At 37.0% G+C, this 27,699-nt stretch overlaps 1 protein-coding gene across 10 annotated transcripts in view; it reads right to left on the reverse strand.

Moving 5' to 3' along the window:
* Positions 1-1,853: 1,853 nt before the first annotated feature.
* XPO1 (exportin 1) overlaps positions 1,854-27,699 on the reverse strand; it is a 47,663-nt gene continuing 21,817 nt past the window's right edge. For 8 of the 10 annotated variants that reach the window (XM_036262332.1, XM_036262339.1, XM_036262334.1 and 5 more), the window contains 21 exons: positions 20,536-20,597; positions 20,070-20,114; positions 18,020-18,201; positions 17,007-17,055; positions 16,812-16,931; positions 14,543-14,671; positions 13,784-13,942; positions 12,625-12,822; positions 12,056-12,194; positions 11,670-11,851; positions 11,430-11,586; positions 11,174-11,337; positions 10,765-10,899; positions 9,971-10,154; positions 9,109-9,215; positions 7,045-7,239; positions 6,082-6,250; positions 5,164-5,298; positions 4,922-5,081; positions 4,741-4,837; positions 1,854-2,898 (listed from right to left, as the gene is read on the reverse strand). In XM_036262332.1, the coding sequence (XP_036118225.1) occupies positions 2,752-2,898; positions 4,741-4,837; positions 4,922-5,081; positions 5,164-5,298; positions 6,082-6,250; positions 7,045-7,239; positions 9,109-9,215; positions 9,971-10,154; positions 10,765-10,899; positions 11,174-11,337; positions 11,430-11,586; positions 11,670-11,851; positions 12,056-12,194; positions 12,625-12,822; positions 13,784-13,942; positions 14,543-14,671; positions 16,812-16,931; positions 17,007-17,055; positions 18,020-18,201; positions 20,070-20,114; positions 20,536-20,597 (2,915 nt within the window). In that variant the 3' untranslated portion in view covers positions 1,854-2,751. The remainder of the gene's footprint in view (positions 2,899-4,740; positions 4,838-4,921; positions 5,082-5,163; positions 5,299-6,081; positions 6,251-7,044; positions 7,240-9,108; positions 9,216-9,970; positions 10,155-10,764; positions 10,900-11,173; positions 11,338-11,429; positions 11,587-11,669; positions 11,852-12,055; positions 12,195-12,624; positions 12,823-13,783; positions 13,943-14,542; positions 14,672-16,811; positions 16,932-17,006; positions 17,056-18,019; positions 18,202-20,069; positions 20,115-20,535; positions 20,598-27,699) is intronic. The other 2 variants (XM_036262333.1, XM_036262341.1) reach the window with 2 other exon arrangements.

Genomic DNA, 27,699 nt, shown 5'->3' on the forward strand with positions numbered 1-27,699 from the left:
GGAACCAAAACAATGAGGACAGTGTAAGGAGCCTCTGGGACAACTTCAAGTGTGCCAAAGTTGCATCTTGGGGGTACCAGAAGAAGAGAGTAAGAAATTGAAAACCTGTTTGAAACAATAATGGCAGAAAACTTTCCTAACTTGGTGAAGGATACAGACATACAAGTCCAGAAAGTACAGAGAGCCCCAAACACGATGAACCCCAAGACAAATCATCATCAAAATGCAAAAGGGCCCTGGCCAGTTTGGCCCAGCGGTTAGAGCGTTGGCCTGCGGTCCTGAGAGACCCGGGTTCGGTTTCCGCTAAGGGCGCGTACCTCGGTTGCAGTTTGTCCCCGGCCCTGGTTGGTTGTGCGGGTGGCAGCCACTCGATGTGTCCCCTTTCACATCGATGTTTCTCTCTCTCTCTCTCTCTGTTCCTCTCTCTCCCTCCCACTCTACCTGAACAAAAATTGGAAAAATTTCCTCGGGTGAGGATGAAAAAAAAAAAAAAGCAAAAGGTTCAAGACAAAGAGAGAATCTTAAAAGCAGCAAGAGAAAAGCAGTTAGTTACCTACAAGGGAGTTCCCATAAGGCAGTCAGCTGATTTCTCAAAAGAAACTTTGCAGGCCAGAAGGGAATGACAAGAAATATTCAGTAATGAAAAGAACCTACAACCAAGATTACTCTATCCTGCAAAGCTGTCATTTAGAATCGATGGGCATATAGTTTCCCTGACAAGGAAAAGCTAAAGGAGTTCATCGCCACCAAACCATTATTATATGAAATGATGAAGGGTCTTTTGAAGAAAAAGATAAAATATACGAACAAACAAAATGGTAATGAATACATATCTATCGACAATGGAATCTACAAACAAAATGAACAGGCAGAACAGAAACATTCTCTTAGATACAGAGAACATTTTGTTGTTTGCCAGATGGGAGGGGGATTGGGAGAATGGGTGAAAAAGGTGAAGGGATTAAAAAGTACAAATTCATTGCTAGATTGACAAACCTCAAAGGGAAAGGGGTTGGAGGGTGGGAAGAAATAAACCAAAGATCTTATATGCATAACCAATGGACACAGACAATAGTGTGGGAAAAGGCGGGAGGGGGGGCGGGAGTGGGGAGGAGGGTGTCAGTGGGGGAAAAATGAGTAACATCTGTAATACATTCAACAATAAAGATAAAAAAAAAAAAAAAAGACTGTTTCAAAGATTTTAACAAAGCTAAACCTTAAAGCAGTCTTCAATACCTTTTGAATACATTTAAACTTACCATTTGCTGTTCTAGAAACAAATTGCTTTAAGCAGGATTATATTCTACTAAAATGGTGGCATTTTTGCCAGATTTGTTAGAACAGAATTCTATTAAAATTGCCAATTCTCTACTAACACAGGGCCCTTTAAATGCTTAATCTTTAATCTAGTTTATCTTCGATAAACAAGTTTGCTCCAGCTGGTTTCCCTTTATTCTACCCCCTTTTCATGTTTTATGGGCTCGTTAGACATTTCCCCCTTCTGCCCACTTACTTCATAAGGGCTACATTAAAAACACATACACAGATAAAATCAAGACTATCTGTAGTAGCTTGTTACACCTGGATTCTTTGTTACACCAATCTCCTATCCAAGAGACAAGAAGACACTCTAATCACATGTATAAAGGTGAAATGTGTAAAATAAGATCTGTACTTGGGAATAGAAGGTATCTGAACATATTCACTCCACACAACTGCTTTTACTCCCAGGACCTGTAGAAATATTTGTATTGTCCACAGGTTTCATACATCACGTAAAAGTATAATATACCTAAAGACAAATAACCACTTTCATTAATATAGGAATAATTTTGAGCCAATAAAGGGAAAATAAATGTAAACCAAGTTTATTTTGCTTTTTAAAGTAGTGTTCTTAAAGCACTACAGCTTGGTAAACAATGTAAATTAGTATAAGTCATCTCAAAAGCCAGTTTTGTTTTGTTTGTTTTTTAATGAGTTGTTAAAAAGATGCAGCCTATTCTAACAGGATAAATATTTTTAACCATTTCACTTCGAGTTAATGAAGGCTCACAAATGAGCAACACTCCTCATTGAGGAAAACAAAAAGCTGTTGTCGACAAGCGACAGCACACACACACAAAAACAAAAAGAACTGTGTAAAAATAACTAACTGTGTTCACATATTTTTGAAGTCGCTTTACAATGGGATGATATGCACATGATCTTGCTGCAAACTTGCCATACAGACTTGTAATACATGTAGTCGAGACAAACGATTCAGTTCAAGAGGTGCTAACTTCAGACAATGCAGCACTATAATCCTTTTAACAATGCAATTTGTTTTACTCATTATTTTTCTTCTAGACTGAAATACAGGCTAGAAAGAAAATGCTCCCTAATTAAAAATTGGTATTGTTTACAGGAAAAAAATTGTATAATTTTGCATTAGAATTTACAAGTTTATGTTCAAATCAAATTTGCCTCCTCCCCCCATCCCAGCCACAAAATGGGCATGAAGTAGAATTTTAAAAAAATGCCTTAATTTTCAACTTCATGCAAACTAAATAAAGGTGACCAAAACAAAAGCTTAAACAATGGAAGGTATTTCACAGAAAATTTCTTATACAAAAAACACATAAGAAAAAGGGCCACTAGGTGACATTTTAATTTACAAATTGGCATCATTTTGGTCGACAAATATCCAGATGCTGTTTTCTTCTGCTAACAAGAGTTGCAGAGGAAAAAAAAACCCCAGCATGACTTCTGATTTTAATCACACATTTCTTCTGGAATTTCATGTGGATTAAGGATGCCAGGGACAGATATTTGACATTTATGTTTCTCTTCTTGAGCCTGTCGGAGGGCTGTTTCTCTTTCTTCCAAAAACAGGTCAGATGTGTCTTCACCTGCAAACTCCTGTGAAAACAGATAGTTGAAAGGTCACCATAAGTTTATTATATATAAAAAAATGAGTAGTATCTGGGAAAAAAAGGTGCAGATAAGCACATCCCTGTACACACAGGATACATACAGTTCTTCCATCAATTGGTTGGGTTTAAATTATAATATTTTGTTTGTTTGTTAATCCTCACTAGAGGATCTTTTCCCATTGATCTTTTAAAGAGAGTGGAAGGAAGGGAAGGGAGGAAGAAAGAGAGAGAGAGAGAATCAGATGGATTGGGTTGCCTCCCACACGACCCCAACCAGTACCAGGAATTGAACCTGCAACCAAGGTACGTGTCCTATTCTAGAATCAAACCCAAGCCCCCCCCCCTTGGTCCTCCGGCTAATGCTGTAACCATTGAGCAAAACTGGTCAGGGCTAAATTAGAGTATTATGAGGCTGAATTAAAACCAAACGTCTGCCCAGCCAGTGTAGCTCAGTGGATTGAGCATCATCCCATGAACTGAGAGATCCCAGTTTGATTCTCAGTCAGGGCACATGCCCAGGTTGCCGGCTTGATCCTGAGTAAGAGGTGTGCAGGAGGCAGCTGAGTGATGTTTCTATCTTTCTCTTTCTAAAAATAAATAAATTTCATTAACTACTCATGTTTTTTTTTTATCCTCACCTGAGGACATTTTTGCATTTATCTTCAGATACAGCAGGAGGGAGAGAGGGAGGAAGAGAGAGAAACATCGATGTGAGAGAGACACACCAACTAGCTGCCACCCACACAACCTCAACTGGGGCGGGGACAAACCGCAACCGAGGGATGTGCCCTTAGCAGAAACCGAACCCCGGATCCTCTGGTCCACGGACCAACACTCTAACCATTGAGCCAAATCGTCCAGGGCTCATGGGTTTTATATACTTCTGAATTTCTCTAAAACAAGATGATACAAGAAAAATCCTTCTTCTGAAAGTTTGATAATATATTTGCCGATTGTCACATTTCTTGCTAAAATGAGCTCCTCACCAACAAAATGGGTAGATTCCCAAAGGGAACAACTAACGTATTTTTTCCCTTATCACATCCCTTAAAAACATCTGTGAAAATCAATCACAATACTGCAATAGGCAATTACATTATCTAAATGAATATTAGTGACAAGTTTCCAAAAAAAAAAAATTTCAAACCTATCTTCTTCATTACCTTTAGTTCTTCATTCTGTAACCAATCCCACACAAGACAGTGTATTATTTTTAAAATTTTTTTCTTTATTGATATTAGTGAGTGAGGAAGAAAGAGGGAGATAGAAACACAGATGAGAAAGAACATCAATTGGCCACCTCCTGCATGCCACCCATTGGGGATCTGGCCCACAACCCGGGCAAGTGCCCTGATTGGGAATCGAATTGGTGACCTCTTGGTGCGTGGGTCAATGCTCAACCACTGAGCCATACCGGCCAGGTAACAGCGCATTATTTTAAAAGCCCACTCAGGCCCTGGCCAGTTTGGCTCAGCGGTTACAGCGTCGGCCTGCGGTCCGGAGAGACCCGGGTTCGGTTCCCGCTAAGGGCATGTACTTCGGTTGCAGTTTGTCCCTGGCCCTGGTTGGTCGTGCGGGTGGCAGCCACTCGATGTGTCCCTTCACGTCGATGTTTCTCTCTCTCTCTCTCCCTCCCACTCTATCTGTACAAAAAATGGAAAAATATCCTCGGGTGAGGATTAAAAACAAACAAACAAAAAAAAATAAAAATAAAAAAAAAATAAAAGCCCACTCAGGTTACAATACAAATAAAGTGGTTAATTCTGTGATGTAATACTTAAATCATATTTAGCCATAATATTTATGCAAATACAAATAAAATACATACCTTTATTTGTACTAGGAAATCCCTAAGATGTTCCTTGAAAGGAGGAATATCCTGATTTAAGCTGAAAAGCCCTGTCACAAAGAGCTTGACTTGAGCACTGCAAATCAAAACACAGTAATTAGTCACCTTTTGAAAAATGAAAATATTTATATATATATAAAAAAAATATATATATATTTACTCTTGCAGATGAGGGAATGCAGACTTAAGGAGATTAGCCACAAATTCCTGAATAAACATTTGGTTGTTAACTGGATTCCCAGGATTTAATGGTGTACTTATTTTTCCTTCTTCAACCAAATTAAACATATATGCAAGTATTGACGCATGCATTGTCAAACCTGTTGATAAAAAGAACGTTATTAACTCTAAGATTTAATAACAACTGGAACATTTAACATTTTTATAGCTTTAAATCCTTACCAGCGGTATGTGAGGTGTCTGTCACAACAGAAAAGATATGTTGAAGAATATCACAAAAGTAAGTTTGATAAAAACTCTGAGCTGCAGCTTCTTCTTGTGCAACATTTTGTAAGAGTGTAAAAAGGATCTGTAAGCCTAAAATACATAGAGCACAAATTAGACTGATAACATTCACATTATAGTATTTCACCAATGAATTACCCCAATTCAAAGTCCATTCTCCCTTTTTTAGTTAATGATTATTTGCCTAAATTATCTTGAATCAGTAATGGAGTTCAACTAGAATCAATGCCTATTTATACTTATAGACTCTAAGTAATAACCACTAACCACTTTTGCACTATGTCTGAATGATTGGATTTTTTCCACATCCACACCAAAAACAGCACAACTAAGTAGATCTTTCTATTATATAAACCAATTACTATTTAAATACACAACAAATAAAAAAATCCTCTGCTAGAAAAGTTCTTTAATTTTATCCTCAGTAAATTTAGTACCACAGAGAAAAGGCATATGGGGAAAGGAAAGAGTAAAAGAGTAAGTGATGTTCTCCCTATCTTGAATTTTATGCCCATCTCCCCACAACTAATACTGCCTACGGACTATGTCTGAAACCATTAAACTGCTTTCAGGACTTACTCAAATCTACATATGTAATAGGTTCTTATTTTATTTTTTAAATATAGTTTTACTGATTTTTTTTTTTTAGATCGATGTGAAAAAGAAACATTGATAGGCTGGCTCCTGCATGCCTCCTACTGAGGATAGAACCCACAACCTGGGTGTATGCGCCCTGACCGGGAATCAAACTGAGACCTCTCAGTCCATGGGATGATGCTCAATCCACTGGGACACACTGACTGGGTTGCAACCAATTTTTAAATAAATAAAAGAACACCATTCCCACGCATTTACCTGTATCTGCAACATTCCTCATAGTATGTTTGAAAGCCCAAATAATGGAATCCAAAACAAGTTTAAATTGTGCAGGTGGAATAGCCAGAAATGCTGGGAAACAATGAGAATTGACAGCCTGAAGTAGTAAGAAAAAGTTGGTTCTGTGTTCAGGATATTCTTCAAAGTCCTAAAAATAAATGGTGGGAACAAAATAAAGTACAAATGCCTTAATTACATGTTAAATGAGAGTAGGAAAGCAAGCCCTAATTCAATATACTTGTTAGTGGCACTCCTAAGATGTATGGCCTCCTGAAAGACAAACCCAAAGACAATATAATTCACCTCTCATGGAAGATAAAATGACCATTTATTAAACAAATGAATTACAAAAATATGGAAACACAAGGTCATTATAAAGGAACTCATCAAACGCACATAAAGAACATCACATTTTCTAGTAACACTGAAGCGTGTTATTATTACTCTATTTTAGTGACTTTGAAACCATAATACAGATTAGGAAAATTGTTAGCTACTATGTAAATTTGTATACAAACATCAACTTTTTTTTTGGTTAATGTATTTTCCCATGCTTTTATATAAGCACATAGTGTACTTTTATAACTGAATACGTAGACCTGCATTTTTACTTAAATCAATATAACGAAATTCTTTAATACCTAAAAATGCAGCCAGTTTTCAATAAATGCAAGCTACTGTTTGAATGAATACGTTACAATCTATCAAGTTTACCCTTTGCTGTTATTTTTGTAGTAAATTAAAGCAACGAAACAAGATACTTTCAACAACAAAAAATTTAAAAAATTAAAAAAAGCATTTCCTTGATCTTTAAGTTCAAACTTTTAACTCCAGAACCTAAATATTATGCTGCACTCATAGATATTTTTCATTTGTGTTCAAGCATTATAAGGATATCCTGCAGAATTTCCCATTTTGTAACTGAAATGTAAATCACATTACCTTATTTATCATATTTAATGTGCATTCAAAAACAGCATCAAATATTTGAGGTATTTCAGCTGTTATATGTCCTCCCAACTTGTTGACAATAATAGCCATAGTACTAAGCACTTCTGGTTCTCTAGCAGCTGGGACATTTCTCTGATAGTCAATGAGAACTGCATCCAACAGAGGGGGAACAAAATTTTCAGCTACCTGTTAAAGAAAAAAAATCTTGTAAGTTTTAGTCTATTTTGGTCACCATTATGAAAAGCTAGGTCAATGCTGTCTCTATGTTGATCTACTATAAACTAAAAATCTTGTGCTTTGACTAGATATTTCTTGTATACTAAAACATTTTACCAAAAGAAACCAAGAAATCACAATAGGCTAGGAAGGGCCAGGAACACAGTTCAAATTTATAATTATGAAGGAAACTAAGGCCCAAAACCCAGTGACTCCAAGCTACTGTGTGTGGTACAACCAGAACAGGATTCTAGGGATACTGTTTATGAACTATAAATAACTTAAAAGAAAAGAAAGTCTTTCTAACCAAGATTGTATCAGTTTCCTTCAGTGGATGATATCTATAAAAACCAAGGTACTCATATCTAACCAAAACACACCTACTCAATGTGTTTTATTTTAATAAACAAAAATAGCCATCACTTCTCATTAAAGGAAACAGAACTGCACCAGAAAGACTGTGGGCTCTCTATAATCCTCAATAAACATGTTCATATTAAGGTGTGACTTCTAGGTTTTTAACAAGTTCTCTGTTAAGACGTATACACAATAAATATAAGCAGTGTTTTGTTAACTGAAGTTTACTAGTATTAGTAAGCTTACTATACAAAACAGGTCTAGTAAGATAGAAGGATAAGCAAAAAATTATTTTTCCAATATCCACTTGGTGTTTTGAACAAGAACTGCTTCTCATTTCTACTCTTGACACTGACAGCAATAATTCTATTCCTAGAAACTCTGAATCTGAAGTGCTTTTTAAGTATCTTTGAATATACTGCCCAAACTTTTACATAAATCTTAGTTGTAAAATATAATGGTGCCATCTTTGTTATCACCACTGATGTGCCTGAAATTTGCCCAAGCTATTTTATTTATTTATTTTTTTAATCCTCACCTGAGGACATTTTTCCATTTTTTTGTTCAGATAGAGTGGGAGGGCGAGAGAGAAACATCAACGTGAAAGGGACACATCGAGTGGCTGCCATCTGCACGACCAACCAGGGCCGGGGTCAAACTGCAACCGAGGTACATACCCTTATAGCGGGAACTGAACCCAGGTCTCTCTGGACCGCAGGCCAACTCTCTAACCACTGAGCCAAACCAGCCAGGGCCCCAAGCTATTTTAAATGATGAACTTCACAATTCCTTCCATTCATCCCTACTTTTTACTTTCCAATTTTTAATACAGTTCTACTCTCATAACCCACATGTTCAAAACTTCAACATTTAAATCTGATACCGTGAGAATTCTGTAATTATTTTCTGAACAAGTTTCCTGGAAATTATTTCCTTATCAAAAGGAACAATATGGAAAATCAAAATCATGCAAGTAGTACACTAGTCAAACACTATTTCCACACCACAGTGTTAACAAAATAGAATTTTTTATAATGTTCCAAGGACCAAGAGAATGAAAAGAGGTAACAAAAACTAAAAAGAATTGCCCTGGCCGGTTTGGCTCAACGGTTAGAGCATCAGCCTGCGGTCCAGAGAGACCCGGGTTCGGTTCCCGCTAAGGGCATGTACCTCGGTTGCAGTTTGTCCCCGGCCCTGGTTGGTCGTGCGGATGGCAGCCAATAAATGTGTCCCTTTCATGTCGATGTTTCTCTCTCTCCCAATCGAAACAAAAAATGGAAAAATGTCCTCGGGTGAGGATAAAAAAAAAAAAAAACCTGAAAAGAATTCACGTTTACAAGTTGAGACACATGGAGTTCATTTAGTTTTTGAAGACAATGTTACATTCTGGATATAATGTAAGACTACAAGCAGTGAGAGAGTAGAATGCAGCATCAATTTAAAAAACAAAACAAAACAAAACAAAAATTACATCTCACTTACCATCTGTGGATCAGTGGACCGGCTCACCCAACCAGATATTAACTTTAAAGTTTCCCTTTTTACTGTCCGCATACTTCTAATCAACGGTTGCTTTGTAACCATTTCACCTACAAAATATAATCAAGTGGAATACAACTTGACAGTGGAAATTCTATTATCGGTAATTACATGTGCTTCTGATACTATTTACCACTAAAAACCTAAAGACAAATTTATCAAAAAAAGGAGCAATTTTATAATTGCTTATAATAAGGGGCATGTGACTAGTTAAATTGTCCAGGGTTATCAGGAGGGAGGTTTACTGAAAATCTGAGAACCACCCGGCCAGTGTGGCTCAGTGGATGGAGCGCCATCCTACGGACTGAGAGGACCCTGTTTGATCCCTAGTGTATGGGTGCAGGAGGCAGCTATTGCTTTTTCTCTCTCACACCGATATTCCTATCACTTTCTCCCTTCCTCTGTTTAAAAATAGTAGTAATAATAATATATCAATAGAAAACATTAAAAAAAAATTAAAATCTGTGAGAGCCACTCTGCTGCTTTGGCTTAGCAGTTACAAGCACCAAACCACGAACCCAAAGATCTGGGTTTGATTCCCAGTCAAGGGCATGGGTTGTAGGCCCAATCTGTGGCCCCGGGAGGGGGTCATGTGGGAGGCAGCCAACCAATGTATGTCTCTCTCACACTGATGTTTGTCTCTCTCTCCCCCTCCCACTCTACCTAAAAAAGAAAATATGTATCAGTGAAAAATATCCTTGGGTGAAGATTAATAAAATCTGTGAGAACTATTGAATGCTACACTAAAGCAGCAAATGTAGAACTGATGTTATACAACATTCCACAAGAATTCAAAATCACTCACCATTAGCTTGGATAGCTGCAGAAATATTTTCACTGAGGCACTTGTATACATTAAGCATATCTAAGTAAATTCTCCCAAGCTGAATTACAAAGGGGTGTCCAACAGCTTTACAGGCTCTCACATTTGTTTTCAATATACTACCAAGCTGCTTGACTGTTTCAGGATCTTTAAGTATATCCACATTCTGTGAAAGACAAAAACATCCATTTATCACATGAGAATTATCCTTGTAATTACTAAAGCAAAAACACTACTTACCTTATTCAAAATTTATAATCACATTTATAATCCCAAGTGGTATAACAAACATAGAAGCCTATTAACTGATACCTACAACTAAGATTAGAGTGTAATCTTCTCAATTTGCAAGCAAAACAAAATAAAAATACACTTTATTTATTTATTTATTTATTTATTTTTTATCCTCACCCGAGGACATTTTTGCATTTTTTGTTCAGACAGAGCGGGAGGGAGAGAGAGAAACATCGATGTGCAGGGACACATCGAGTGGTTGCCACCCGCACGACCAACCAGGGCTGGGGACAAACTGCAACCGAGGTACGTGCCCTTAGCGGGAACGGAACCCAGGTCTCTCTGAACCGCAAGCCGATGCTCTAACCGCTGAGCCAAACCGGCCAGGGCAAAATACACTTTATTTTTATTACATGCACAAAAGCACAGATATAAGCACTTATGACTCAGGTATACATGTCAAAGGTACCAAATTCATTGCTTTTTATATATAAGTCTTCTTAAATTCCTCTAGAATTTTTACAGAAAGTAGTATCACTTACTTTGGTTGCCTGCTGGATTATGCTATCCCAAACTTGATTAGGAAGTAGCATGTATTTTTCTATCAAATGTTCTTGTACTGTTTGGTCCATTTGTGCGCTAATCATGTACCCCACAGCTTCATAAAATGTATGGACCTATGTTAAAAGGCAAACATCTTACTTTTATGTATCACTATAAGAAAAAATACACACAAACAATTCACATTTGTGCTAAAATTAATTTTATTCAAGTGTCAGAAATAGTTTGTAGTAGACAGGAAAACAGACTAACAACCTTCTGGTTGAATTTCTACTTCAGTATGAAAATTTATCCAGATACTTGAACTGAATCAAATAGTGGCATATTTTCTATTCCCATTAATAAATTCTAACTAACACAGTAGTTACTTTCTACGAAAATCTCGCATACCTGCTGAGGCTGAAGATCACAGATTATAGTGTTAATGTTGTTCAAAATCTCATCAATAAAAGGCATTACTTCTCCAACCTGAACCTGAACAAAATGCCTTCGGCATTTCTGAGCTATTTTAATGAAAGTATCACAAGCCATGTCTTGGACTCCATCATGGGTCTCTAACAACAACAAAAAAAATTTATCAAAAAAGTTTCAAAAGACCTTTTAAACAAAAAAAAAACACTAAATAAAATATATTAAGAGGATTTACCATGCATAAATTCAAACAGCTTGTTAACTACAGTTTTCAAAAACTTCCAGTGAGCTCTTAAAAATCTTGGATATTGACCTACTATGTACATGATATTTGATGCAATGATAGCTTTGTTATCTTTGCCTCTTTTCTGTTCACATAATCCTAATAGATCCTGTAAGAATAAGACAAATTTCAGTAATTTATAATAAAACCTAGTTATCTAATAATTCCAGTCTACACATACCATGGACATACCTTTATAACAGTAACAAGAAATCGTTTTTCATCCTCTTCATGCATTGCTCCACTAATGGAGCCTATTGCCCAACACAATGTATTTAAATTTTTCCATGACCACTCTGTACCATTCACTTGATTGTGAAGCTTCTCGATCATTATTCTTTCTGTATCTACATAATCCAGGTGAGTAAAATAAACTACAAACAAAAAAAAAAAGTTCCAGATGTTTCAAATACAAAACTTAATACGCAAAAGGATTTTTACTCAGGGAAGAGCAACACATTAATAAAATGGCTATTGACAGTTTCTGAATCTGTATTCAGAAACTAAGTGGACCATATTTCCAACCCAGAATAGAATCACAAAGATAAAAATCAAATTAGTAGTCCTTATTAACTTACCTAATGTTTCTCTCATATTCTTATACAAATTTATGGAATCCGTATCCTTCATGAATTCTCTTACAACTTCTCCCTGATCATTTTCTACAACCAATACTTCCTCTGGTTTAGCCATACGACTAACCATCAATAAACGAACCTATTCAACAAAAATAATCTGTAAGATCTCTGAAATCAGCCACATCAAATATAGTGAAAAAATTAAGATATATGCACCTTAAGATACCAAATTACTCTCACAATATAAAAAAATGAACATATTTAAAATATAATTCTACAACAGTGGTTCTCAAACTTAATCATGAATAAATATCAACTGGTAAATTTCCAATGTCTTGTCCAGAGATTCTGCAGTAAATAGGGGGTAGCCTTTTAATGTGCATTTCTAGCAAATTCACAGTGCTCTTATACCAATCCCTTTCATGTTATGGTTTTCAACATGCATGGAGAAGTTGGATTCTTTTTGTAGCTCATTTATTTGGATAGATTAGCCAAAAATAAAAACCAGTACTTGCATTGAGTTCTCGAAATGCAACAGAAGAGTACTCAACCACCCACTTTATTGTTACCTTGGATAACACGGGCAAATACATCTGTCTTCTGGGAGGAACATCAAAATGTTGAGTTCCAGATATTAACGGAGAGAGGATTGCAGAGAATGGGCTCTCTCTATAGAGTTCAGCTGCCAAATGATTCCAGTACTCAAGACAGATCTTAAAGATCTCTGTTTCCTCCACTTCTGATACCAACAACATATAATGAAGGGCCTACAAAGAAGATCAAAACTGTTAAACTAATTCTTAGACAGCATTAACAAAACAGCTAGCCTTTCATTAGCTATATTATTTAGAGACAAAAATTCATGTTTTATTTTTGCAACTCTGAGGTTTCATTATTCATGCAACAGACTAAAATTCCCCAGGAGCAAATTCTGCTTTCTTCTTACATGTCCTAGAACACTTCAAAAAAAATTAAGTAGTAGTTAGTACCAACAGCAAAAAGGTAGAAACAATCCAAATGTTCATCAACTGATAAATGGACACACACAAAAAATGTAATAACTATATAAGAAAATATTATTCAGTCATAAAAGAGGATGAAGTACTGGTACACACTGTAACATGGATGAACCTTGAAAACATAAGTGAAAAAAGCCCATTACAAAAGACCACATATTATGAGTACATTTATGATAGGTTTAGAGTAAGTAATTCCACAAAGAGAGCAAATCAGTGGCTGTTAGGAAAAAAGGAGGAGGAAAGAATGAGGCAACTGTTTCAATGGGTATTATCATCCTTACATAGGTGATGAAAATGTTTTGAAAAAGGTAAATTGATGGTTGAAAACATGGTTAATATATTAAATGCCACTGAATTGTATACTTTAAATGGGATAGTTTTACGTTATATGGATTACACCTCTATTTGGGGGTGTGTGTATGTGTAATCCTTATCTAAGGATATTTTTCTGAAAGAGTAGAAGAGAGGGAGGAAGAAAGACACACTGATTAGCTACTACCTCCTGCATGACCTCAATGCAGGCTGGGGAATCAAACCTACAACCCAGATACCTGTCCAACTGCTGAGCAAACCAGCCTGGGAAACACTTCAATTTTTAAGTAAGGTCATTAGACTTCATCTTAGAAATGACATGTCTGCTATACACTCTTTAGAAATTTATTATTACGTAAAAAAGAATTACAGAAGCCAATGATTCCACAAAGCTTACCTCCATAAGTGTTTCCCTGAGATTTAGTCTTTTTTCTATAAGCTGACCATGTTCCTTAAGAAACGTACAGAGAAACAAACTGAGATTTTGAATAAAGTTCTGTTCATCATCTTTTCCATTTGAGTACGCAAGTCGAATATTGGTATTTAAAGGAAGCATCTGCAAGTTTAAATACAGACTGTTAGTCTGGACTTTTTTTACTTTATTGATTTTAGAGAAAGAGGAAGGGAGAGGGAGAGAGAGATATAAACATCTATGAGAGAAAACATCGACTGGCTACTTCCCGATGCCCCCTACTAGGGATTTGGCCCACAACTTGGGCACGTACCCTGACCAACCGAACCAGCAACCTCTTGGTAGTTAAGATTTCCTCATACTATGCTCTGAATTTTCCCCAGTATCAAACTTTTCCTTCCTTAATGTTATAACTTCATATATATCTAATCAATTTAGGACTGGACAATCCTTCATTTCAAAGAAGCTAAGCTGGTATCAAACCACCGATTTGTAAGTTTTCAATGACTAGGAATTTGGCCCACAACCTGGGCATGTACCCTGACCAGGAATCAAACCAGCGACCTCTTGGTACATGGGTCGACACTCAATCACTGACCCACACTGGCCGGGCTTTCAATGACTTTTTAAACGTGTTCATTAAAATGTCTAGTTTACTCTTAAGTTGTGCTGAAATGGTTCAACTCCAACCCAACAGTTTCTAAGGCACCGAAATTTAGCAAGTTTTTCAGAGTGCTGTTTTACCTGTTTTAGCTGCATCATTGTCAGTGTAAATAGCGTTACAAATTGTTCCTCATATTGGCCTACAATCACACCAGCAATCTCAGTGAGGCACTTCAGAGAGACATTGCGAAACATTGGAACATTCAGGAACTATTTTAATTAAAAAAAAAAAAAAAAAGCATAAAATTAATGGCCTGAAACACTTTGCTTAAAAATAACAAAATAAGGGATTTCACATCAAACACAGACTCCCAAAAAAGCGGATAAACGGGTAATAAATAAACTGTTTTGCACACGTTTTTTGAAAAAATTTCATTATCCACCCTTGAAAACAAGTACTTTAGGAGCAAACGGTACTTTTTATGTGTCCTGGGACATCTAAAAAATACAAAGTTGCTTAGTAACTTACCCAGAACCTATTGTGTAACTTAAGAACATCATATTTTCTGTGTAGTCTGAATAAAAACAAGATTTCTAACTGCTCAGGATTTTAGGAGATGGGCAATACACCTATGATTAATGAAAGTATGGGAAAACTAGCTCTTTCACATTCTGTTTTTGAGAAGGTATAAAAATGGCAAAAAGCCCTGGCCAGCTTGGTTCAGTGGTTAGAGCCTTGGCCTGCGGTACAGAGCGACCCTGGTTCGGTTTCTGCTAGGGGCACATACCTCGGTTGCAGTTTGTCCCTGGCCCTGGTTGGTCTGTATGGGTGGCAACCACTCGATATGTCCCTTTCACGTCAATGTTTCTCTCTCTCTCCCTCCCACTCTATCTGAGCAAAAAAATGGAAGAATGTCCTCGAGTGAGGATTTAAAAAAAAAAAAAAAAGGCATAAAAATCTGTGGATGGTTTTTGGGAAGCAACAAAAACCTTAGAAACGGACACAACTATTGAACTGATACTTATTACACAAAATTATACAAAATAAATGTAAAAAAAAAAACTTTATTGATTTTAGAGAGTATAGGAGGAGAGAAAGAAAAACATCTATGAGAAAGAACATAGATCAGCTGCTTCTTGCACACCCCCCACTGAGGAACAGCCCACAACCTGGGCATGAACCCCCATCAGGAATCCAGTGACCTCCTGGTGTAGGGGTTGATGCTCAACCACTGAGCCACACTGGCCGGGCCAAAATAATTATTTGGACGAGCACATAAAGTCTTATGTATAAAAATATTATCTGTAGTTCTGTTGACAGTAGCAAACAATTTTGTATAGGTTATATTTCCAGTATTATAAAATCATATATCAGAATATTACCTTCTTAACCCTGGCCATTTGGCTCAGCTTTTAGAGCATCGGTCCGCAGACCAAAGGGTCTTGGGTTCAATTCCCAGTTAACGGCACATACCTGCATTGCAGGTTTGATCCCCCACCCCAGCCGGGGTCATGCGAAAGGGACCAATTGATGTGTCTCTCTCTCTTTCTCTACCCCTTCCACTCTATCTAAAATTCAATGGAAAAAATATCAAGCCCTGGCCAGTTTGGCTCAGTGGTTAGAGCGTCGGCCTGCGGTCCAGAGAGACCCGGGTTCAGTTCCCACTGAGGGCATGTACCTCGGTTGCAGTTAGTCCCCGGCCCTGGTTGGGTCGTGTGGGTGGCAGCCACTCGATGTGTCCCTTTCATGTCTATGTTTCTCTCTCTCTCTTTCCCTCCGACTCTATCTGAACAAAATATCAAAAAATGTCCTCGGGTGAGGACTTAAAAAATATCCTCAAGTGAGAATTTACAAAACATAAACAGAAGAATATATTACTTTCTGAAACCTTCAACTACAAAGCCCAAAATGTAAATTATAATAGACTACTTTTATAAGACACAATTAAGCACATAATTTATTCATTACATTTGCCAAAAAAAAATTAAAAATATAATACAGCCACTTGGATGCTGGTTATTTCCAGATAAACAATTATGAGACTTCATATAGGCATTATATGTTGCTGCTTTTAAATTATCAGGAAAAAAATACTTTCCATTTTGTAGAAACATTCCTTAACTTATCTCACTGTGATCTATACAATCACCTAAAATAGAATCAAATCCATTAACAGTTGTTCACATGGAATTTGTGAAATTACATAGTGTAAGTGGAACAATCATAAGATTTTGACAGTATTTCAAAGAATACTAGCTGAAACTACAAAACTCTTGTGAGCAGGTTCCTGATCTCAGAATCAAGATTGGTTATGGCTATAAATGCAGAATACTTTTCTATTTGAAAGACCATTACAAATTAATATATGCAACCACTCAGTGATAAATAACTGAAATGTACTCACTCTACCTTATAAATTAACGTGCTGATTAACTTGGTCTCAAAAATATATCCCAGTGGAATCCAGTTAAGAAATCTGAGCAACGTTTCCAATGTTGCATGTACAAGTGGAGCATTTTGGGAATTTTCCTGCAATGAAAACATACCTATAAATAATTATCTTCTTTAACTGTTATTTTAAAAAGTAAAACCAAGAGCACTTACCATCACAAACTGACAGAGCTGAAAGATTTGTGAAAACTCATTGCACATGCTAAAAAAAAAAAAAAATTGACCAGTTTAGAAAATAAATACTGTAATTATTTACATACTAACAAAATACTACAAATTCCTGCAATCAGGTCATTAAAAACTTGGGTTACTTCTTTTAAACACATATACCAACAACTTTGTCAAAAGCAACAAATTTATTAAAAACTATGTGTTTCTTGGAGGTTTATTTTTTGTTATCCTTACTCTATTTTAATAATATAAATCAGTCTAGTTTTTAAATCATGATAGTTGACAAAAACTGCAAAATAAGAGAAGAGGCATTGTATACAGGGTGGTACAAAAGTAGGTTTACAGCAGTGAGTATGCAAGCACAGTTTATTCTTGTATTTATTATTGCATTATTTTCCATAGGAAGAAGTGTAAACCTACTTTTGCACACCTTATATATGCCAAATGTGCTTATACACCAATCCAGAGGTAAAACTGTAAATCCTGAAGCTAGTATAACTACATAAAGGTATAAAGGCAACATACTGCTGTGTCCTAATGACTTGAACACATTTTTATTACTAAGAAGAAAATAAAGTCTGGCATGACCCTAGCGTTAACAGTAAATAAGCGACATGATGCAGGACTAGTAAAACTTCAGCTGACATTTGGACACAAGTCATTTTTCTTAGAAGCCACAATTAAGTAGTTACCATATAAAACGGATCCCAAAAGTGTTTCTGGAACTCTCAACCTATACTCCTTTCCCATGTGATGTATGATGTTACTTTGCTGTGACAGTGAAGTATAAACATATTATCTTTAATACCACGTGTACTTTTAAAGTCTCCAGATATATAAGGCCCACTGTAGGACTATTTAAATTTGTACTAAAAAACAATTACAAGTTATTTAACATATTAATGATCTCAGGTCCTTAAATACTTAAAATTTGCCTCTAAATTCCTTTAAATAGTTTGAGAAATTACTTAAAACTTCTAAAACAAAATACTTGCCTGTCTTTTAAATGCTTAGCTTTCACTTGGGTTATCTGTCCACTAGAGAAATCAAACACTTCTTCACTTAAGAGTTTAAGAATCACCATATTATTCTGACAGAGACTTTCACTGGTTCTACTTGCTCCAACAATATCACTGATAAAAGTTGGCCAGTGTTTTGGCCATTCTTGTTTCAGTATCTAAAATAAGACAGAAAATGTTAATTTCATTTCACTGGCCAACAGAAAACTTCAAGGAAATTGTGTCATATTAAAAGGAGCAAATATAATTTGCTACCCATTTATTAAAACAGGAAGTTATGCCACCCACCCACCCCCCAAACAATACACTGAATAGACAGAATAACACAGATAAAGGCCTCTATCTCAAATGCCCCATGACTTCTCTCAGTTATCCCAACTGGTCTAACATGGCTCCAATGGTGTGTGCATATAAGTATTTGCCAGATAGATATGTGCAAATTATCCTAGGAGACTCTATGCAATAAAAAGGTGATGGCAGGGAAAAACTTTGGCAGAAATCGAGCCTTTAAAAATATAGTAGGGTTTGGACATACAAATCTAGAAGAAAAATGGCATTACAATTGGGGATAGAAATATCTTGGACCAAAAGCTTAACAGACTGTTCAAATTTTTCAAAAATATTTTTATTGATTTTTAGAGATGGTGGAGGGAAAAAAAAAAAAAAATATATATATATATATATATATATATATAGAGAGAGAGAGAGAGAGAGAGAGAGAGAGAGAGAGACGCCAACTGCCTCCTGAATGGAGCCTGAAATCCGGGCATGTACCCTGACCAAACCAGCAACCAGTAACTCTTTGATGCATGGGACAATATCCAACCAACTGAGCCACACCAGCCAGGGCTAGCCTGTGTTCAAATTTTATTCATTTATTTTAGAGAGAGGAAGGGAGAGGGAGAGAGAGATAGAAACATCGATGACATCGATGAGAGAGAACATCAACTGGCCAACCTCCTGCATGCCCTCCACTGGGGATCGGGCCCATAACCCGGGCCTGTGCCCTGACCGGGAATCGAACCAGCTTCCTCTTGGTGCATGGGTCGATGCTCAACCACTGAGCAATACCGGCCAGACTTGTGTTCAATTTTTATATCTGTACTGTATATATTATATACTAGGGATATTTCCCAACCAGATATTCTGTAATAACCCCTATGAATAAGTTAGTAACTATCTTCTTTGTACTCCTCCCTCGACCCATTCGGAGACAGGCTACCAACAAAAAGTCCTTAGTATAAAAGCCAGTTGAATATAGTGAAAACCCAAATGTTAAAAAAAAAAAAAACAACAACAAACCCCACGTTCCGCCCTGGCCAGTTTGGCTCAGCGGTTGGAGCATCAGCCTGCGGTCCAGAGAGACCCAGGTTCGGTTCCTGCTAAAGGCACGTACCTCGGTTGCAGTTTGTCCCTGGCCCTGGTTGGGTCGTGCAGGTGGCAACCACTCGATGCGTCCCTTTCACGGCGATGTTTCTCTCTCTCTTTCTCCCCCCCACTCTATCTGAACAAAAAAATGGGAAAATGTCCTTGGGCGAGGATTAAAAAAAAAAAACAACAACCCAAAATATGTTCCCCAAACTTATTAAGTGGTAAAATTTATTTTTCTCTCACATACCAAATTAATCTTCACAGGTAAAATATTTGACATATTATAAAAAATAGGTAAATTACAATTTCTAAAGTTAGACTATACAGAAAATTTCAAAAGTTGACTAAGTATAGAGATCAATTAAAGGGGTGCTAAATTCAGAAACAGTGACTTATGAGTTAAGATTGATAACATGGAAAGGAAACATGCGTAGTATCAAGCAAATGAGGAAATTTTTAAGTCAGTAAAATCCATATTGGAGCTGTAAGAGTGATGGGTTTTCAGTTTTACAATTTCAAATGCTAGACAGTATTATCACTACTTCTGCACGATGTTAGTTTAGTTACTCAATAAAATAGAATCAAGTATTTTTTTTCAAGTAATCAGCCTCATTGAAGCATTGAACTCTTCTGAGGAAAAAAAGTAAAAGCTTACCTGAACAAGAATCATATTCAATTTCCCGATATACACCTTTTCCTTCTAAGAAAAAAAAAATATTTAGATTAAAAGAGGGTCTAAATTAGGTACAGTAAGAACATAAGCAGAGAAAAATAATTACATATTTATTGAAAGTAAGTATATAATCTAGCTGGCTTGACTAAGCAATTACAGCTTTGGCCTGAGGACCAAAGGGTTGGTCACAGGTTTGATTCCCAGTCAAGGGCAATGTACCTGGGTCGCAAGTTTGATCCCTGGCCCAGTCAGGGTCATATGGGAGGCAACCAGTCAACGTGTCTTTCTCACATCAATGTTTCTCTCTCTCCCCTCCCTCCCTTACATTCTGAAAAATAAAAAATAATTTTATATATTTTGTAGGCCTGTGATAGAAGTAGGTTTAAGTTAAAGATTCAATATTTAAATAATTTCACATTGTCACAATAATCGCCCAAAAATCTCTTACCTCTACACAAGTTGGGTCAGATGATGTCTTGATAATAAGGCCAACAACATACTTTTTTATTCCTATGAGGGGATAAAAAAAAAAAATCAACACTTTTATAGCATGCTTAATAAATCTTCAGGAACAAAAAATTGGGGAAGAGGGCTGAGTCCAGTCCGGTAATATGCCCAATCCTATCACCAATGTTGGCAGTTTAGGACAAACGTAGTGCACACTACTTTAACTTTTGGGGTTTCGTTGTTAACCTTTACAAAATAGATTAACAATTACAAATTATTATCTTTGAAGATATTCTTTAAATGTTATAGCAGTTAAGTATACCAAATCCCTTTTTTTAATCCTCACCCGAGGACATTTTTCCATTTTTTTTCAAATAGAGTGGGAGGGGGAGAGAGGAAGAGAGAGAAACATCCATGTGAAAGGGACACATCGAGTGGCCGCCACCCACACGACCAACCAGGGCCAGAGACAAACTGCAACTGAGGCACACGCCCCTAGTGGGAACCGAATGCGGGTCTCTCTGGACTGCAGGCCAACGCTCTAACTGCTGAGCCAAACTAGCCAGGGCCCAAATCCCTAATTTTGAAATAAAAAATACCACAAGGGACTAGTGTGTTGTTCATTTAAATACATACATACATCAACGTATTTTTATGGCAAAGATCCTGAAGATGTAACTTTGTAAGCATTATAAAGAAGTTTATGTAAAATATTTATAAATCAAGATCAGGGATATTTATCCTTTCCCAATTTATTTTAATTATAAAATTAAGCTAATCCTGCAAAAGTAATTAAAAAATTTTTTTTATTGATTGATTTCAGAGACATCGATTTGTTGTTTCTCTTTCCCTGTCTCTAAACTAAAAAAGAAAGAAATGGATTCAGTAGTTTTTCCTGGTTCTATCATAAGGAACAAGACAATGTCCAAAACTACTACTGCTTTCTCTGTTGGAATATGTAAGATTTGCAGGCTTTTCTCAGCCTCAGAGAATACAAACAGGATCAAACTGATCCTTCAACTTTTCTGTTACCGATTAAATCATTAATTATTTTTACTCCCTTTTTAGAGGTTTCTAAAATTCACTGTAGATGGAGCAAAGATTAAAAGATGAAAAAAAGGGGCAAAAAATGTAGTCGATAACTGGAAGGTTCTCGCACACAATCAAGTCTGTTTAATGTCACGCTAACATAATCAGTAGCTTTCCCTTCAAAAGACTGTAACTATATATAAACATCTTTTTGGTCAAGTTCTATTGCCTTTTTTATGTCTGTCCAGAATCTCCTACTGCTAGGTACCAGAGTTTATTTGATCAAGTATCATAACTTCTTCCCCAAATTCCTTCCTATAAATTACACAATTTTAAAACATTTTAAAAAATGTGTTTTTTTGCCCTGGCCAGTTTGGCTCAGCGATTAGAGCGTCGGCCTGCGGTCCGGAGAGACCCGGGTTCGGTTCCTGCTAAGGGCACGTACTTCGGTTGCAGTTTGTCCCCGGCCCTGGTTGGTCGTGCGGGTGGCAGCCACTCGATGTGTCCCTTCACGTCGATGTCTCTCTCTCTCTCTCTCCCTCCCACTCTATCTGAACAAAAAATGTCCTCGGGCGAGGATAAAAAAAAAAAAAGTGTTTTTACTGATTTTTTAGAAAGGACGGGAGAGACAGAAACATCGATGTGAGAGAGAAACATCTATCAGCTGCCTCCTGCACGCCCCTACTGGGGCTCAAGCCGTAAACCCAAGCATGTGCCCTGAACAAAAATTGAACGGGGACCTCTCAGTCCATGGGATGATGTTCAATCAATCCATTGAGCCACACCAACTAGGCTACACAAAACTTTTTTTTAAAAAGCCACTCAACAGCTTTACAATTGTGAACTACATACACCTTTAAAAAACAAATATAGCAGTCATACATATTAGGTAGAAAAGCCAAATGTTCTTCTTTTTTTTATATCCTCAACCGAGGACATTTTTGCATTTATCTTCAGATAGAGGGAGAGCAAGAGAGGGAGGGAGAGAGAGAAGAAACATCGATGTGAGAGACCCATCGAGTGGCCGCCACCCACACGACCCCAACTGGGGCCAGGGACAAACTGTAACCAAGGTACATGCCCTTAGCGGGAACCGAACCCAGTCTGCGGGCTGACGATCTAACCACTGAACCAAGCCAGCCAGGGCAAAAAGCCAAATGTTTATAAGCAGCAAAAAAAAGGCCCAATTTCTGAGATTTAACAGAAAATCATCTAAGATTTGACAGAACACAATATACTCCCAGTGCCGTTTATTCTTTGTGCCCATCAGTTGCATACATGACACTTATATAAAACAAATTTCTTAAAAACCAAGGTACTCCCCTTTAAAGACTTCACATTCAGGTTCAAGACAGTGGTGGAGTAGGTGCAAGTTACACTTGCCTTCTCCAAAGACCACAAAGACTTCATATTCAGTTAAAAAACAAATAAAAAAACTGAAATTATCTGTATGTGTATGTGAAGTGTAAGGTGAACGTGTATGTTAAGAAGTTTTCTATTCTATCCCTGGCTGGTATGACTCAGTGTTTATTATAGAGTGTCAGCCTGCGGACTGAAGGGTCTTGAGTTCAATTCCCAGTCAAGGGCATGTACACCTGGGTTGCAGGTTCCATCCCCAGCCCCAGCATCTCACATCAATGTCTCTCTTTCTAAAAATCAATGGAAAAATACCCTTGGGTGAGGATCAACAACAGAAAAAAGCAGCATTCTATTCCAGCAGTTTTTAAGCTCTTCCTTGGGAATCAGGAGAATTTCTTATATATTAAAAATAAGCAAGAATATTACACTGACAAGTTTTAAATAAGTTTATGTCTTTGACAAGTGAAATTACATTCTTACAAGATTATGTCACCAAGTTTTTAAAAAGAGTCATAAAATGACTTAGCATATTTATATCCATAGGCCCTCATCCTATTCTTCTCAATATAAACAAAATTTTCCCTTTCAAAGTTTATTTTTGCTAACCCTCACCTGAGGATATTTTTTTCCATTGATTTTTTGAGAGTGGAAAGGAGAGAGGGAGTGGAGGGAGAAGGAGTGAGACAGAGACAAGCAGACACAGATTGGTTGCCTCTGACACTGAGGCCAGAAATCAAACCTGAGACTGGGCTGATGCTCTAACCACTGAGGCACACAGGCCAGCGTTTACCTTGAAAGTTTTTAAACTTAATCCTCAATTTACTGAAAGGTGTTAAAGAAGACCGGCCATGTATAATTTCTTCAAAACAAAATACACTACTATACAAATGCCTAACTAGTCATTAAAAGGTAGTTTACGACATGTAAATTTTTCAAATCCAAGAGTTTATTTATGCATGTATCTTTTATAATCCAACTATGTTCTCAATGTCAAGAAAAATGACACTGATAGTCTCGTTCCAAAAACAGAGCAATGTCAAATAGTCGATATAAATTTATCAACTTCAGCTAGCTAGACAAGTTATTTACACAGCAATATCAACAATCTTTCCCCCCATAAACATCCCTCAAATAGTAGATATTTAATAATAGGGCAAGAGAAATGCACTGATGAACCTGATTGTCATAAAGAGGAGTCACTAAAACCCTTTAATAAAATATGAGAACTTAGCCCTGGCTGGTTTGGCTCAGCGGTTAGAGCTCCGGGCTGCAGTCCAGAGAGACCTGGATTTGGTTCCCACTAAGGGCATGTACCTCGGTTGCAGTTTGTCCCCGGCCCTGGTTGGTCGTGCGGGTGGCAGCCACTCGATGTGTCCCTTTCACATCGATGTCTCTCTCTCTCTCTTCCTCTCTCTCCCTCCCACTCTGTCTGAACAAAAAATGGAAAAATGTCCTCGGGTGAGGATTAAAAAAAAAAAGAGAGAGAGAACTTATGCCCTGACTGGTTTGGCTCAGTGGTTAGAGCATCAGCCCTAGGACCAATGAGTCGTGGGCTTGATTCCGGCCAAGAGTACATACCTAGGTTGCACTTCGTCCCCAGCCCCAGCAGGAGGCAATCAGTCGATGTGTCCCTCTGTCAACGATATTTCTCTCTCTCCCTCTCAATCTATCTTTTTTTTAGAATTTTTTTATCCTCACCTGAGGACATTTTTTATTCAGATAGAGTGAGAGAGAGAGATCTCTCTCACTCTATCTAAAGATAAATAGAAAAATGTTCTTGGGTGAGGATTGAATTTAAAAAATATGAGAACTTACTAACACTAACATACTGATGGCAACTTATTCCCATGGAAGCAAAGTTCTACTTCCAAATTTTAAATCACAAGGGTTGTACATTAACATCTTATCTAGTTAAGTGATAGACTGTTAAGAGAAAACCACGTTCATGGACAAATTGTAAAATGTGAGCAAAAAAGATGTATATTCTGATTACTCTCATTCACAGTGGTTAATTTTCATATACCACTGAAAATGGAACACCTTAACATACTACTACAAAAGTAAAATTACAAAAGGAAACTGAGTTCGATCTGGTTTCGACCATTGTGCAATAATTAAAGTATCCAGTCATTCATTTTAATTATTTGTTTACTCTCTAAACTATAAAAAATGTAAATCTGGTAAATCCCCCCATCAAAACAATGTAAAAATAAAAGGCCCTTTTCCTGTATCATAGATTTATTACAAACATCTGTCCATTTCAACTACCTACACTGAGCAACAGAAAGACAGTCACTAAAATACAGGGTAAGGGTGGGCTTTACACTCAAGCAGTTACTTCCTCATGGCAGCCATTAAAATACAGGGTGGGGTGAAATAGGTTTACAGTAGTGAGTACAGGAAACAGTTTATTCTTGTGTTATTAATTATTGTATTACTTCCCATACGAACAACTGTAAACCTACTTTAGCCCCACCCTGTATAGTGCTCTCAAACAGCTATCCTCTTTCTTTTTCTTTTTTTTTATCTTTTTCTTTATTGATTTTCGAGAGAAAGAGGAAAGGAGAAGAGAGAGAGAGAAACATCAATGAGAAAGAACATCGATTTGACGCCTCCTGCATGCCCTCCACTGGGGATCAGACTCACAACCTGGGCATATGCGGGAATTGAACCGGCAACCTCAATTTATTAAAAATCCACCCTCCTTTAGTAAAGTTTTTCTATAAGTGCTTCCAGTCTCCTATCGCTATATGGATAGAAGCTAAGCCTTAGGCATTGTTAGGTCTCAAGTACTCATCTCTTATGGAAATTTCACATAATTAGAAAACTTTATAAGGATGACAGTGCTACCTTAAACAGAAGTGGTAGGAAATCACTGTAAAATATGTATGACACGGAAATGTAATAGAACATTTTGGAAATACTGATTTGTTTTTTAAGATACATATGTAAGCCCTGGCCAGTTTTGCTCAGCGTTTAGCGCATCGGCCTGCGGTCCAGAGATCCGGATTCAGTTCCCACTAAGGGCATGTACCTCAATTGCAGTTTGTCCCTGGCCCTGGTTGGGTTGTGAGGGTGGAAACCACTCGATGTGTCCCTTTCGCATTGATGTTTCTTTCTCTCTCTCTCTCTCCCCTTCCCACTCTATCTGAACAAAAAGAAAAAATGTCCTTGGGTGAGGGGGAAAAAAAAGATATATAATCATTAATTATCTTTTTATTATCCCACCATGGTATGCAATTGGCAAAACCATACAAATAGGGGCGCCTATGGAATCTGAGATCAGACTGATAATGCTTCTAACTTTACATTCTATGAAAAGGAAAATAAAGAAATTTCCTATGAATTTGCTTTAGACACAAGGGCTTAAGAGCCCCAAAACTTAAGTTTTCTTTTCAAAATCACCAACAAAAGAAACAACCATCTGTGTTCAATAGGGAGCAGTAGTATCAACTTACAGTAATACATATATACATATAGATGATGTGAAAGAATGCTCAACAGTGTTAGTCATTAAGGAAATGCAAATTAAAACCAGGAGAAGCCATTACATGCACTATAATGGCTAGAATTAAAAACATTCACCATACCAAGCTTCAGTGAAGATATAAAGCATATTCATATACTGCTAGTGAAAATGTAAAAATGATACAACCATTTTGGAAAAACAGTTAAACATACAACTACCATATGATCCAGTCATTCTATTCCTATCTAATCAAGTGGGTGATAGAAAGCAGATTTAGGGGGCAGGGGTAATCACAAGAGGAAGATCTTGATTATGGTGGTGGTTTCATGGGTATATGCATAAGTCAAAATTTATCGAATTGTACACTTTAACACACAGTCTATTGTGTATGTTAAAGTATACCTTAATAAAACAAACAACAAAAAGAGCAAATGCAAATAATTTTTAAAAGCCAGTATCACTTAAAGGCAACATACTAAACATGTAATCTTCGGTACAACTGGCAATCTTAAGCATGGGAGTGAACCAAGTATTCTGTTAAAAAGATGCTAAATCCAAAAGTGGGTATTAAGGAGACCAGTTAGAAAGCTATTGCAGAAATTTTTTCAAGATAACTTGAAAAATATATATGGTTATTTGATAAAATGGAAATAGACATACTTTTGTGGAGAAAGACTACAACACACATGCTGTGTGTGTATTTATACCCAGCACCTAGAAGTGGAAAGCTTTACACAAATTACATCTCTTATATCCCAATAACCCTGCAAGACAGTTAAGATCCAAAAAAATACAGTAATTTAGGTAAGATCATATAATAAATTACCATGTGCCTTGTCCAAAGGAGAGAACTGTATGACCTTATGGGTAATCAGCTTTGGGGTGTTACCTTCCTAAATTATAACACAGAACTGCACAACTCAGAAACTGTCCAACTACCTTTAAGTGTCCAAAATGTCCAATTATGACTTTATATCACTTTGGACTGTTTACTTCATTACCTCATTGCTTCTCTTTTCTTTTAAATGTTTAAACCCTTGGTCAAGTAAATTAGTCTAACACAGCGGTTGATTGTTTTTATTTTTATTTATTTTTTTAATCCTCGCCCGAGGACATTTTCCCATTTTTTGTTCATACAGAGTGGGAGGAAGAGAGAGAGAGAGAGAAAAACATCAACGTGAAAGGGACACATAGAGGGGCTGCCACCCTCATGACCCAAACCAGGCCGGGGGAAAACTGCAACCAAGGTACGCACCCCCGGCGGGAACCGAACCCAAGTCTCTCCAGACAGCAGGCCGACGCTCTAAC

The sequence above is a fragment of the Molossus molossus genome, unplaced genomic scaffold (genome assembly GCF_014108415.1).
Source record: "Molossus molossus isolate mMolMol1 unplaced genomic scaffold, mMolMol1.p scaffold_m16_p_15, whole genome shotgun sequence".
Classification (NCBI taxonomy): Eukaryota; Metazoa; Chordata; class Mammalia; order Chiroptera; family Molossidae; genus Molossus; species Molossus molossus.